The sequence below is a fragment of the Apostichopus japonicus genome, chromosome 22 (assembly GCF_037975245.1).
Source record: "Apostichopus japonicus isolate 1M-3 chromosome 22, ASM3797524v1, whole genome shotgun sequence".
NCBI lineage: Eukaryota > Metazoa > Echinodermata > Holothuroidea > Aspidochirotida > Stichopodidae > Apostichopus > Apostichopus japonicus.
In genome coordinates, this window is record NC_092582.1 from 22,899,895 (window position 1) to 22,914,497 (window position 14,603).

Sequence of the window (14,603 nt, forward strand, 5' to 3'; positions counted from 1 at the left end):
AAAAAAAAAAAAATCATGCACCAAAAGATAGAAAGCACATCCAGATAGCATGCTTTATTACGAAGACATGAACAAGTGAACTTTTGCATCTGGCAACAGCTGAGAGCAATTTGATTAATGTACCTGGCAACAGGGTGGAGCTGCTCTCCTTCAGTGTGTTATGTGATTGACTGAAGGAAACTTATATATGTGAGACTAAGATAACTCACTTAGACCTTCAGTGCCATGAGTAAGACTGAATCTCTTGTATAAAATTAACAAAAATAAGGATAAAGTGAAACCCCAACAGAGCACATCCTCTTTGTGATTTTAAGACGCTACAGGATTCTCTAGCACGTGACTTGATGATGCGTTACTGTGTTTCATACCCGACCCAGAACTACTAGACAACAGAACACTAAATGGTTCACTGATATCATAAAGGTGACCAATGCTCACCAATCACTTCTTAAACAAAAACCAAGAAAATAATGAATTCGGACAGAAAGCTTTAAGAAAATACCGGTAATTTTCTTTTGTTATTTGATTATTTTGTTATTTGATTATGTGATTATTTTGTTATTTGTTTCTTTTGTTATTATACACTATCTTCTTCCTCCTCATCCTCATCTTCTTCTGATCCTGGCTCTCTCCTCTCGGAAGAACTTCTCTCCAATCGGTGGTAGTTTGCACATCGATCGCCTACCCCAATCCTACGATGGCGGGAGTCAGAGGAGCTCCGTGGGGGCTCCTCGTCACCCAGGAGGAAGTAGACGCGGGACGTACGGTTTTCCCTAAGGCCTGACGGTGCTTCTTCGATGGTGGGGTTTTGCATAGTTAAACAGTTATTTGGAATGTGCATAGTGTCGTCACTGCAGAAAGTAGGGGAAAAAACAGAAGGTAATTCAAAATATCCTTCCCGTTTTTATCTTCTTCGCTCTCAAGACTTTTCATGTATGCATTCAAGTTAATGGAATTTGACTTGATACAGCTTTGTCTATGAAAACCACAGCACAACGCTGATTCCTGTGAAATTTTAACCTAAAAGACCCGTCTAAATATTGCGATGTCTTTATCTGTCGTGGTTAAAATATTGACATATATCAACATTTGAGATAATTCAGATCAAAATATGAAAGCTGCAAAGGCTTTTAACGTCAATCTATATCGAACTCAGAAGAAGAGTGATTATTATTACTTAACATTTTTTATTCTCAGTGTTTAGTTCATCCTCTGGTTTTTTTTTAAGGATTGCGATGAATAAGTCGTAGGGGGAGGGTGGGGTTGCAGGGGGGGGGAAGGGAAGCTCCCCTGTTCCTTAATATGAGAGAGAACTCACCATGAATTAGGAGGGGGAGGGGGTGGGGTAGGGTTGCAGGTGGGGGAAGGGAAGCTCCCCTGTTCCTTAATATGAGAGAGAACTCACCATGAATTAGGAGGGGTAGGGTGGGGTAGGGTTGCAGGTGGGGGAAGGGAAGCTTCCCTGTTCCTTTAATATGGGAGAGAACTCACCATAAATTAGGAGGGGGATGGGGTGGGGTGGGGTAGGGTTGCAGGTGGGGTAAGGGATGCTCCCCTGTTCCTTAATATGAGAGAGAACTCACCATAAATTAGGTATCCTCTTCCTTCTTTCCCAGCTCATCTTATTTTTGGAGAGCGGTATACTGCCCTCGTCGTCCATCATGCCCTCTACCTTGACAGGATTGTTCTCATTGCTCTTGGCTGGTTTAATCGAGATGTCCCGGACGGCTCGGAATTGGCCGCAGTTGTTCAGGTGCTCATTTTCAAGTCGAAGGAAGTTCCACACGAACCGTCTGGCGGGAAGAAGAGGGTGGGGTGGGGTGAGGGGGGGAGGAAGAAGGAGGAAACTGATTTGAGATTGGTTATAAAGGACACTTTAATAGCTAGAAGATATCAAGGAGTAGGACAGTTGTCCATGGATATAAAAGGACACTAAAGGGAAATGAGGGACACTTAAATAAGGATATGGAGGACATTAAGGAATATGGAGGACACTAACAAAAGGATAAGGAGGACATTAACACAAGGATATGAATGCACTAACAAACAACACGGAGGGCACAGAAACAGATATTAACAAGAAAACCAAGAGGTTTTGAGATTCCTTGGCATCTACAGTAAATATTACTGTAGGTTCATTGTGTACACTTGGTTCCGACCTTTTATGAATATTAATGTAGCATCAACACAAATGTTGTTCCTTGCTATCAGCTCAAGTTTGATGAACAAATTGATATTTTAAAGAATTTGCTTTAAGCTCTACCACTCATTAATATTCATGCCCCCTCATTAATAGTATTGGGGTAGAATTCCGACTTGCAGCTGGAAGGTTAGGGGGTTCGACTCCTGGCCGGGTCATACTGAAGATTTGTTGAAAATCACTCTAAGCCCCGCCCTCTCATTAATATTCATGATATTAGCACCAAAATAAATAGGGATCGTCTACTCATGATGGGTAACCTATGTACCAAGAATGAGATCAATCCACCTTGGGATTGCTGAGAAAACCTAATTTCAAGCTTTTTTGCGAAAAACAACACTTAGCCCCGCCCCTCATGAATAATAATGAGATTGGACAAACTGTCACCATATTCATATAGAGGACTTTCCTCTTGTACCACCAAACCAAGTTCCATGAAAATTTAACTTACGGTTGCGAAGATATTGACATTTGTTGAAAATCACTCTAAGCCCCGCCCACTCATTAATATTCATGATATTAGCACCAAAATAAATAGGGATCGTCTACTCATGATGGGTAACCTATGTACCAAGAATGAGATCAATCCACCTTGGGATTGCTGAGAAAACCTAATTTCAAGCTTTTTTGCGAAAAACAACACTTAGCCCCGCCCCTCATGAATAATAATGAGATTGGACAAACTGTCACCATATTCATATAGAGGACTTTCCTCTTGTACCACCAAACCAAGTTCCATGAAAATTTAACTTACGGTTGCGAAGATAATTGACATTTGTTGAAAATCACTCTAAGCCCCGCCCACTCATTAATATTCATGATATTAGCACCAAAATAAATAGGGATCGTCTACTCATGATGGGTAACCTATGTACCAAGAATGAGATCAATCCACCTTGGGATTGCTGAGAAAACCTAATTTCAAGCTTTTTTGCGAAAAACAACACTTAGCCCCGCCCCTCATGAATAATAATGAGATTGGACAAACTGTCACCATATTCATATAGAGGACTTTCCTCTTGTACCACCAAACCAAGTTCCATGAAAATTTAACTTACGGTTGCGAAGATATTGACATTTGTTGAAAATCACTCTAAGCCCCGCCCACTCATTAATATTCATGATATTAGCACCAAAATAAATAGGGATCGTCTACTCATGATGGGTAACCTATGTACCAAGAATGAGATCAATCTACCTTGGGATTGCTGAGAAAACCTAATTTCAAGCTTGGCGTCACACACACACAGACACACACACACACATACGCACACACACACACACATACACACGCAGTCATGACCGCATAGATTCCTACGGCTACCGCCAAGGAATCAAAAAGGACACAAGAAAAAGGGATATGAAGGACAGGGAAAGGCTACTACAAAGGATATGGAGGCCACTATAACAAGGATATGGAGGACACTAAAAAAGAACTTGAAGGACAGACACAAAAGGATATGGAGGACACTAAAACAAGGATATGGAGGACACTAAAACAAGGATATGGAGGACACTAAAAAAGAATATGGAGGACACTTACACAAGGATGTGAGGGATACACACAAGAACAGGATTGGCAGGCCACAGAAAAGAACACAAAGGACACAAACAAAGTATATAAAGAACAAAAACAAAGGATTTTGGAGGACACATACATAAAGACATGAGGCACACAAAAGAAAAAGAACAAGAGGACAGGAGCAAAAAGATATGGAGGGCACTAAAATGGATATAGAGGACATATTCATGTGGCTTTTCAAACTAAAGAGAGTGGCTTTGAAGTAAAACAAAAAGCAGGCAGGGGCAGGGTTTGAGCATTGGGATAAAGCAGCTCGAGGAAATAATTTCGTCCATGATGTGCATACAACTTTTAAGATGAATTCCAAAATGGTGACCTATCTTATTAATAGATTAATACTCACTAACCTGAAAACTTCCAACACTGCAAAGATGGTAACGATCACATCAGTTTCCAAGAGACCACTCAAATTGAAAGACAAAGCGATGGTCCAGGCAAACCGTAGAATAAAATCCTCTACCACAGCAAAGTAGTAAACCTGCAGAACAAAGGGAGAAAATGAAGAATAAATTAAACATTATCTTCAGTGAGATTGAGGGTGTGGGAAAGGGTGCAGAGGGGGGGTAGAAGGGCCGGGGGGGGAGGGTAATAGTTCTACATGATCCTTGTACCACAGAACTTGACATAACTTGTGACTGTGCATTATTACACCAATGTTTCAATTTGATGCGATACGGATTACAGAAGGTAAGATATTTCGTGAAAAGCACAGCAAGGTTCTTTGGCCGATATAGGCCGTATTTGTTAGAGGGTGGGACTTTCTATGTTATGGACAGTGATTGAAATCACATTTCATTGACAGAAAACTATTTTTTTTTGCTTTTCACAGTTGGTTCCTACACAACTCTTTTTTTATACACCCTATTCAGGTCAAAGCATCGCTTGAAAATTTGCTATCAGCATTTAACGATTTTCAGAAAATCTGATCCTTAGGGAATGATTAGAGCTGTTGGGTTGTACATTTATGTCACTCATATCAAGCCATACCAAAATGAACACACAAAAAAAGTGGTAGCCCTCAATCTTACTAAGAGATCTAATGGTGTTAAGAACCACTGGCTCCAATGTGAATGAATTACAAACTGTCTCATTCAAAATACAGACAATTTTATTTTTCACCCGACTTAACAAACTTTTGTACTGTTTCTTCTGCAAAAAGTTTGAAGTTTGTGCCCCTGTTCCATCTATCTCGGTTGTAATTTTTGGTGACACACATGGTTCCTAATGCTTTACCATTGGCATAGGCATAGGAGGCGGGGGGGCTGGGGGGGCTGCAGCCCCCCAACCAAATTTTTGGGTGAAAATTCGGGCAATATGCTGAGAATTTTTCGGGCACCTACTGGAAGAAGAAGAATTTGCAATGTGTTTTTCATTTTTTTGGGTGGTGAAAATTCGGCAATATACTGAGAATTTTTCGGGCATCTACTGAAAGAATAATAATTTGCAATGTGTTTTTCAATTTTTGGGTGAAAATTCGGGCAATATGCTGAGAATTTTTCAGGTACCTACTGGAAGAAGAATAATTTGCAATGTGTTTTTCATTTTTTTGGGTGAAAATTCGGCAATATGCTGAGAATTTTGTCGAGCACCTACTGAAAGAAGAATAATTTGCAATGTGTTTTTCAAATTTTTGGGTGAAAATTCGGGCAATATGCTGAGAATTTTTTCGGGTACCTACTGAAAGAAGAGTAATAATTTGCTGTGTTTTTTCCAATTTTTTTGGTGAAAATTTGGGCAATATGCTGAGAATTTTGCGCCACCTACCAGTGGCGGAGCGTCCATACAGTCAGAGGGGGGCGGATGCCCCCCCTGACGGACTCAAATGGACTGCTGGCGCCCTTTTCAGCTTTTTACCACTTTTTACTTATTCACGATTATTGACTTTTCTTATTGCGCTCTCAAATACCTATTGACATTTGTCACATTTTGTTGGTGCAATTTTCTGACAAATGGCGATGACCCCTATTTATTCTTTGTTTATCTGCAAATTAGCAAGGCCCTGAAAAGGTAATTTCCGGCGATCTAGGGAATATCTTTACTCCAAAAATTTCTGTACGCTTGGTGGCGCTCCGCTTAGATGGTGTCAAAAGCGCCCCTACAGACCATTCTCTCCCCCTTGACCAATACCCCTAGCTCCGCCACTGGCACCTACTGAAAGAAGAAGAATTTGCAATGTGTTTTTCTTATATTATTTTTATTATCATTATTGTTGTAACAACTTCCCCAATAATTCTAACCAATATGGAAGGGTCATAACACGGAAAATGATTTTATGTTATTGGCATGTGATGTAATAACCGATGAATGCCTATTTATATGCACATTAACATGTGGAACGCGCGCGGAGCGGGCGAAAAATTTTGGTTATATTTTTCGGGCAAGTCGTTACAGCCCCCCCAAATCAAATGAGGCTCCTACGCCTATGACCATTGGTACCAACAGACTGTGAACAATTTCAATGGAGAATGCAGCCATTACAAAACATATAAAAATATAAAAAATATAAAAAATACAAAAATTATAAAAAATATAAAAAAATATAAAAAATATAAAAAATATAAAAAAAATATAAAAAATATAAAAAGGTCAAAGGAGGTCAGAGCACACTTACTATTTCTGAGTATATGACTTCTTCTCGAAGGAATCTTTTTGGAGCTTTCCCCTCCAGCAGACCCCAGTCCATCTTGATGTCCCACGTCAGAGTGTAACAGGAACTGACCAAGATGCTGGTCAACCATAGATAATGGAACGGATCCTCCCACTTACTAGAATAATTCACTGGACAAAAAGAAAAATCACCCCCCAAAGAAAATATCGGTCAAAATTTGTGTCTTAGATGTTAATGATTCATTTCTATGAGCGTCGTGATAAATCGAACAAATTCTGGTCTGACTCGAGTGGCGAGGAAAGTTCCGAGCAAACTTTCCGCTCAGGGCTAGAGACGGTCGAGGGATTTGTAAAATATTTTCAAAGAGTGCGAAAGATGAGAACAGAAAGAGAAAGAACTAGCCTGGAAAAAATAGACAGCCAGGAGAAGAGTAGAAAGATGAGAGCAACTGAAAAATGAAAACATATACACATACACACGAACAAACACGCACACACACACGCAAACATGCACAAATAAATACATCAGCCAAGAAAAGTAGGTAGTTTTGAATTATCTTTTGCCTCACAGAAGAATATATCATTATGCAATTGTGGTCATCATCCCTGTTCCTCAATCCCTTCCACCCATCCTTTGCACCCTCTTCTTTAGCACTCCTACAATGGGACTAATTTTTTACAAACTTTGACACCCCCTCCATTCAGAAATTGTGAAAATAATGACTGACTTCAGCAAAAAATGCTGTTATGAACCTTGTAGCGGGTGTCTTTAGAAAACGAAAACTTGAACAATCTTTCTATTTTATTGGTCATTTATGAAAGAAATCTTTTACAATTTTTCAAACTCTTGTAAAATGCAAATCTGAAACTGAAAACGTGCAGTCTCTAAGTACTTTTGAAAGCCTCCTCCGGCCCCCAGGTGAGGTTTTCTATTCACTGGTACTCAAAAAATATCATAAGCCTAAAAAAATAAAATAAAAAAAAATCACATTTTATCGAATATATCTTTCGAGATTGACGGTGAGTATAAAATAATAATAATAATGATAGGAATTTTTAAAGCGCAAAATGCAAAAGCCTCTAAGTGCTAAAATAATGTAAGAAAACCAACCGTACTTACTTTCAGAACTTAATGATGAGAAGATGACGACGAAGAATGTGGTCGAGTACTTGCCAGCGTTGACAAGATGTGGAAAAGCCAGTCTGGAATCGTAATAACGCCTCACACACTGGGCAAAACGGAACCAAGCAGGAAGACTAGCGACTATTGCACGTACCTTATAGCCATACGTATTACAACTGACACTGCCTGTGATGGTGTTAGAGAGGATAGAAACAAATCATCGTTAAATAAATTAAATCCCCTCCAAAATACAATAAAATAATCATAATAATTATAAATTATTTCTCCTTAATTGGTTTTTCAAATTTGGTCAGTAGCGCTACGATATGCGGTTAAGTGATACCAAATGGTTTTTTGCCCTTGCGTGACTTACAGACACACAAGTATTACGTGTAACTGTGGTAGACCTTAGTGTACCCGGAGACTCTCAGAATACACATGTTAAGGCTAGCAGCCAATAATATCACAACCAGATAGCTGAGCATTCTCTATTCTGTCAGCCTGTACCAGGAGATGTTAACCAATCTATTAATTATGGTTAACAGCCAATCAGAGTCAGGGTACTTTTCTATATTATGTGGAATGTACCAGTAGACTGTTCACAATGTATCTATCTTGTTAAAATGCCAATCAGAGACAGCTATTTGGGACTTCTCTGTTATGTCAGGCTCTACCAGGAGACTGTCACAATCTATGAGCTAATGGTTCGCAGCCAATCAGAGACAAGTATTCTCTCTCATGTCAGTCTGTATCAGCATTTAAAATGTCACCTGACAACTTCTTCTTCTACTGATTCACTACAAATGGTGGATTCATCAATTAACACAACCAAAATGTCTAATTATACATGCTGGAAGCAGCTTGTTATTTCGTGCCTAATCAAATATGAAATATTGCAACAAACACATCATCTTCAACCTGGGTAGACCTAACGGTACTTACAAGAGCTGTTCACCCAGAGAACCTCACAGGAGTAAAAACAAATAAGAAATTCAAAATCTAGAAGGACACACTGTAGACTGTTCAGTTGATCGGCCAGCCAGAAATCAGCAAAGCCTACTGGGTAGAAAGGAGCCACGGCGATGTGTGACTGTGGATCGGAATAATAAAGAACACGAAAATACCATTTGAAGTACATGATTGTGATCGTAGAGTGATATCATCAAGAGATGGGTGGCTTATTTCCTCGGGGGTCATCGAATGGATGAACCGTGACATAGATCAAAGGATCAAAACTAATTAGTGACGGGTTAAAGACAAAAAAAATAAAAAATTGTCAGTAAATATGACATATTCCAATAAGGCTATCACGCAGACTAATATGATACTACATTATGTCGAAACATGAAACCAATAAGTACGAGTCTGTGATCGTAAAATGCTCATTTGCCCTATTTTCCTACACTGAATGAATTAATTGTACCTATTTCCACATAATTTTCCGTCTAAAACTGAAATCGTATTTAACTATATCCTGTTCATTTGAGACGAAACATGATAGAAAAAAAACAAACTGTTCACTTTCTGTCTCTGCTTTTGATCCCCCCACCCACCCACCCCCTCCTTCCTCACAAAAGACTAACAATGACAATACTAACAATGACAAAATTAACAATGACTATACTAACAATGAAATAACAATAATGATCATGACAATCTCCAAGACTTGAGGAGGGGAAAAAAAAACAGCACATTTTATGGAATATTGTCAACAAATTTCCAAGATTCTGGGCCAAAATATGACAATGACAACTTACCAATGACTATAAACAATACAACAACGATACAACAATGACAATGACAATTTCCGACACATGGAGAGGGGAAATAAAAACGACACATTTTACGCAATATTGTCAAGGAAATTTGTAAGAATCCGGAACCCCCCAAGAAAAAAGATCAAAAAAGAAAGATGAGAAAAAATTGAACATACCAATATTTTGAGCAACCAGAACCTTGCCCTATATTTGAGTGTCCTCGTGGGATTAAATAGAAATAGAAGCATAAAGACTGCTAGGGCCAGAGGGTTTAGGTAACTCCATCGATTCAACCAGTAACAGATAAGAAAACTAAAAACACTGATGGCCCAAAGGACTCCTAAAAATAAAGCAACCTGTAGTGAAAAAAAAAACAAACAAAGGAAACAAAAGTTAAAAACAACCCCCAGATATGATGAAATCTAGTATTAAGTAGCATATTAAACCAACCAGAGAAGAACAAATTGGTTAGTGGTTCAAATGCCCAAACAAATTCAATGGTGTGGTAAGCCATAGTGTACATGTTAAGATTCATGAACGTGTGCACACCAAAGTGAAGAGGAATTATCTTATTGACAAAGGAAGGCACCAGGAATCAGTTATCATGTCGAGAAAGTCTATTTAGTGACATAGTGAAAAAACAGATACATGAATGAATATTAATGAGGTCATAATTGCAGTGAAGAGGGCAAAAACGATACAGTGAACTCCAGTGTAAGTAGCAAAATTAAACAAAAATAGATAAAATGGATATCTCTTAAAGAAGAGTAGTTTTGTGTTTCACTTTGTAAGAATAGGAAGAGAAAAGGACGAATTTCAACTTGCCACCTGGCTAACTAAACTAAGTCTATAAATGCAATTATAAGGTTGACTGTTACATTGTCTACTTTCATGATATCCCTTTAACGGTCACCCCTCCCCTCACCGACATCATCCCCTCCCCTACCCCCACACCAAGTGTCACATAGTGGTCAATCAAGTACAAGCTGTTATGACAAGCTCTTTACACTCAATATCACAGCACAACTTCACTCAGTGAGATTGATTTTTGTTGTCAGAGTTTTATGCTTCTCTATGTATGGAAATAATTTCGACGATCAGAACATGCAGAAAAATTCTTCAAGTAATCATGATAAATTTGGTGCTATGCTGATGTCCAACGTTAAAGATATCAGCACTGCCGGACAGCCAGATGGTCAAATGACCAGATTACAACATGTACAACTCTGCGATACTAGGCACAGTCAAGTCAATATCAACGTCCAGTCTGACTAGAATCGAGTTCTCCACTCGAGTCACTGTATTATCTCTAACGGGCAATCGATTTTAAACAAACCGGTCCAAGTTACACCGTTTTTCATTAAGGTCGTTTCCAGTCATTTTTTTGAGACCCAAATAGTCTAGTCGTTGACTCGAGTCACTGTGTTTCATCTCTCAGACGAAACTTCACAAATCCGATCTAGTCACGCCGCACCTAGACCTTAGTGACTCGTGTCACGACCCGGTCAACGCGGGTGGTAACCGTGGTGACCATTTCAGGCCTACCCACCTCTAGCAATTCCTCGTGAGAGAGATTATTTCTGGGATCTAACTCGAAGATGAGGACGTGATTGACCCCAGCCTTCCTCCAGCCGTAGGTGTTGATGCCGAGCAGGAAGATGATGAAGATGAGCAGGAACATCCCTCGGTACATCCTCAGAGCCGGCCTCCACTCCTCTCTGACGTCCGCACAATCCACTGTAAGAGCAACACCACAAACGTTTACTCAATCCTCTCTGTTATGTGGGTACAGGTGAGGGTTGGCAGAGGGTCGCAGGGGGGGGGGAGATATAAGTGGACCATAACTGCTAAAATTAATCATTCCTCAATGAGGGTAAATGTGGAAAGACTGAACAACTTCTAAGATCACAACTTCTTAATGAAGCATTACTCTAGGAGGTTAAAGGTGGGAGAGGGTGATCTTTTACCCTGTCATGTGAAAGGATGACTATTAAAGAGAGGTGTGATGGGGGTGGAAAGTGGGTAATAATAAATCAGTGCCATTTATGATAGGAGTGCTGAAATGGGTGGTAAAGATGGGGTTGGGGGGGGGAGGGGGAGGAGATGATGAGGACCATGGTTGCATAATAAAATTATTCTCCCTGTAGACTTAAGTGCCACCCTTCATTTCTGGCATACTTGTAAAAATGGTGGAAATGGAATTAACGTGATGTAAATGTCTTTTATCCACAGTAACCCTAAGTGCTCGACTCATGTTAAATAACATCCAAGAAATCAAAGTCAGTCCTTAGAAACCAGTCTTTCTGGACTGGGTATCATTCGTACATTAATTTGCACTTGAAACGATATTCGGCCATTTACATCTTGGAAACTTTTTTCACTTTTAAGGCTTTTCAAAAATAAATTCTGCATGTGCTCTTACCTTTCGCAGGAAAATTCCCCCACGTTATCTCCAGTTCGGAACAGTTCATGGGGCTAGTCAAATTCTCGTCGGCCGAGAAGCTCGGCGTTGTGAAACGATCACTGTACATGTGCGAAACCATCACTGTGAAACAAAGACGAAAAGAAATTAATAAAAAATATCTTCAAATTATTTGAGAGGTCAATGTAAAGATATCATGGTTCAGTCCACACTGGTAGCTTACACTTTTAACATCTGCGGAAAAATTATCACACCCATGTAGACAGAACTAAACTAGAATATACAACCTAATTCGTGATTTTTGTTCCCCTCTTTCATTGAGCGTTTGTTAGCCAGGAAATTTTTGCGGAACACGAATAACTTTTGACCGATACCAACAACAAATCCCAAACCAGTTCTGCCGAACGGGAAGCTACATACATAATATGAAGTATACCCCAGTTATTCTTCTGAAGTTAGAGCGTTTTCCAGCAAGTGTCAACATACACACACACACGTGCACGCACACACGAGGAAGCAAGGAACAATCACCAAAAGTAACTTAATAGGCTTCTTCATCATTAATTGAAGCACTATATGGAGACCTCACATTCACCCACACAGGTGTGTTTTACATTCAGACCGAGGACCCCATTGTTTTTTCCATTGTTCAAATCCACGTACCCTAACCTTAACAATACCCCATACAATAGAATTCTTCCGAGGACGTGGTGATTCTTTAAAAATCACAACCGAGGACCTGAAATTCTTTTGTTCAAGTCCTCGGTCGGACAGAAAACAAACGCACACACACACACACACACACACACAAAAGATGTCTTAACTTCAAACATAAGTTAGGTCCACAGAAGGGGTTTCTATGGGGACAGAGACAAATTTAAATCATTTTTCATATTGTCATATTAAACTAGGGTTGCTACAAAGAGCAGAACTGGAACAAAGTCAGACAACCACACAGATCGGCCTCCCTCTGTTGTTTACTTATTTTCAGTAAGACTTCGAGTGTATCACACCTTAACCATGTTTACACTCCAGAACCAATCAAAACTAAGCGACCGAATGAGGTCGTCATAACAAAGAACACAAGTCCAATATCCATCCAAAGAATAACTGTCAACGGCTTCCCCTAAACACGACCTTGTCAAAACGAGAAAGAAAGGTTGTCCCATATTCATGAGACAGATTACCAAACTAGAGCTGTAGCAGAAAGATAGCTTCCATATTGAGACAAGATTCCTACCAACTACTGACTACTGGGGATTACTTTCATGTGAATCTTGGCAGCCAAACATCCCATGGTAATCCCACTACTACATCAGCAAATCCCAGTAATGTAGAGACCTCAACAAATCAGTGGATTAAGCAAGCAAACATTGATGTCACACTATGTATTACCATCTCATTATACTAAAGAAACAAAACTTACCACCCCTGCCTGCCTGAACCTAGCGACCTAATTGCATAAAAATATTTATTCACTCCGTTTTCCAAATTGAAAACAGCCCAAAAACCTTTTGTTTTTTCCAAGGAAGAAAGAAGAACAATTGATAACACATTTCAAGGTTGCCATGGCAACCATAGTCAACAACTACAGAAGGATATCAATGAAGAAAAGAATAAAGAATACATATTGCTGTTCTATTCACAAAACCTACACATCTCTCCTACAGTGTACATATTGCTGTTCTATTCACCAAACCTACACATCTGTCCTACAATGTAAATATTGATCATTGTTACTTTGCTACATTTTCTTGGACGACCAAACTGTATGGCCTGGTTGCCTAAAGGATAACAAGAAAAAAAAACTTCTTATATAAAAAAAAACTTCTAATATTTTGCCCTGACATTTATCGTCGCTCGTAAATGATTTTCCCGATAATCAAATTAAACAATACCAATGCTAAAAATCCAGTTTTGTAAGCTTGACCATAGTGAATTCTTCATTACCAATAATTGAGAAGAAAAAAAAGGAATAGAGAAAGACAAAAAAAAGGGGGTGTGTGGAAATATGCTCTGATTGATGAAAGACGCTTTAAGTGATATACTCACTTCCTGAGAACAGAAGGCACAGTACTGTTATGAATAACCCTGAATATAACCCGACGAAGAAGGTGGTCCAATTTGTGTGCTGCCAGATAGAAAAGCAAAGACAAGAGAAGATGATGAATAAACTTATCTGGTTTTCACATAGCAAAATGCTATGCAACTTTGCATGCAAATTGCTATACAAGTGCAAAACATGCACGGTGAATAACTTATCTGGTTTTCGCATAGCAAAATTGGCAAATTGCTATACAAGTGCAAAACATGCATGGTGAATAACTTATCTGGTTTTCGCATATCAAAATGCTATGCAACATTGGCAAATTGCTATACAAGTGCAAAACATGCACAGTGAATAACTTATCTGGTTTTCGCATAGCAAAATTGGCAAATTGCTATACAAGTGCAAAACATGCATGGTGAATAACTTATCTGGTTTTCGCATATCAAAATGCTATGCAACATTGGCAAATTGCTATACAAGTGCAAAACATGCACAGTGAATAACTTATCTGGTTTTCGCATAGCAAAATTGGCAAATTGCTATACAAGTGCAAAACATGCATGGTGAATAACTTATCTGGTTTTCGCATATCAAAATGCTATGCAACATTGGCAAATTGCTATACAAGTGCAAAACATGCACAGTGAATAACTTATCTGGTTTTCGCATAGCAAAATTGGCAAATTGCTATACAAGTGCAAAACATGCATGGTGAATAACTTATCTGGTTTTTGCATATCAAAATGCTATGCAACATTGGCAAATTGCTAAACAAGTGCAAAACATACACGGTGAATAACTTATCTGGTTTTCGCATAGCAAAATTGGCAAATTGCTATACAAGTGCAAAACATGCATGGTG

The 14,603-nt window shown here is 39.1% G+C and overlaps 1 protein-coding gene across 1 annotated transcript in view; it reads right to left on the reverse strand.

Annotated features, from left to right (window-relative positions):
* Positions 1-547: 547 nt before the first annotated feature.
* LOC139963422 (xenotropic and polytropic retrovirus receptor 1 homolog) overlaps positions 548-14,603 on the reverse strand; it is a 32,143-nt gene continuing 18,087 nt past the window's right edge. The window contains exons 7-16 of the mRNA XM_071964169.1: positions 13,744-13,822; positions 11,692-11,814; positions 10,819-11,006; positions 9,446-9,625; positions 8,455-8,602; positions 7,510-7,698; positions 6,394-6,560; positions 4,130-4,260; positions 1,584-1,793; positions 548-851 (exon numbers count right to left, since the gene is read on the reverse strand). Of these exons, the coding sequence (XP_071820270.1) occupies positions 578-851; positions 1,584-1,793; positions 4,130-4,260; positions 6,394-6,560; positions 7,510-7,698; positions 8,455-8,602; positions 9,446-9,625; positions 10,819-11,006; positions 11,692-11,814; positions 13,744-13,822 (1,689 nt within the window). The 3' untranslated portion in view covers positions 548-577. The remainder of the gene's footprint in view (positions 852-1,583; positions 1,794-4,129; positions 4,261-6,393; positions 6,561-7,509; positions 7,699-8,454; positions 8,603-9,445; positions 9,626-10,818; positions 11,007-11,691; positions 11,815-13,743; positions 13,823-14,603) is intronic.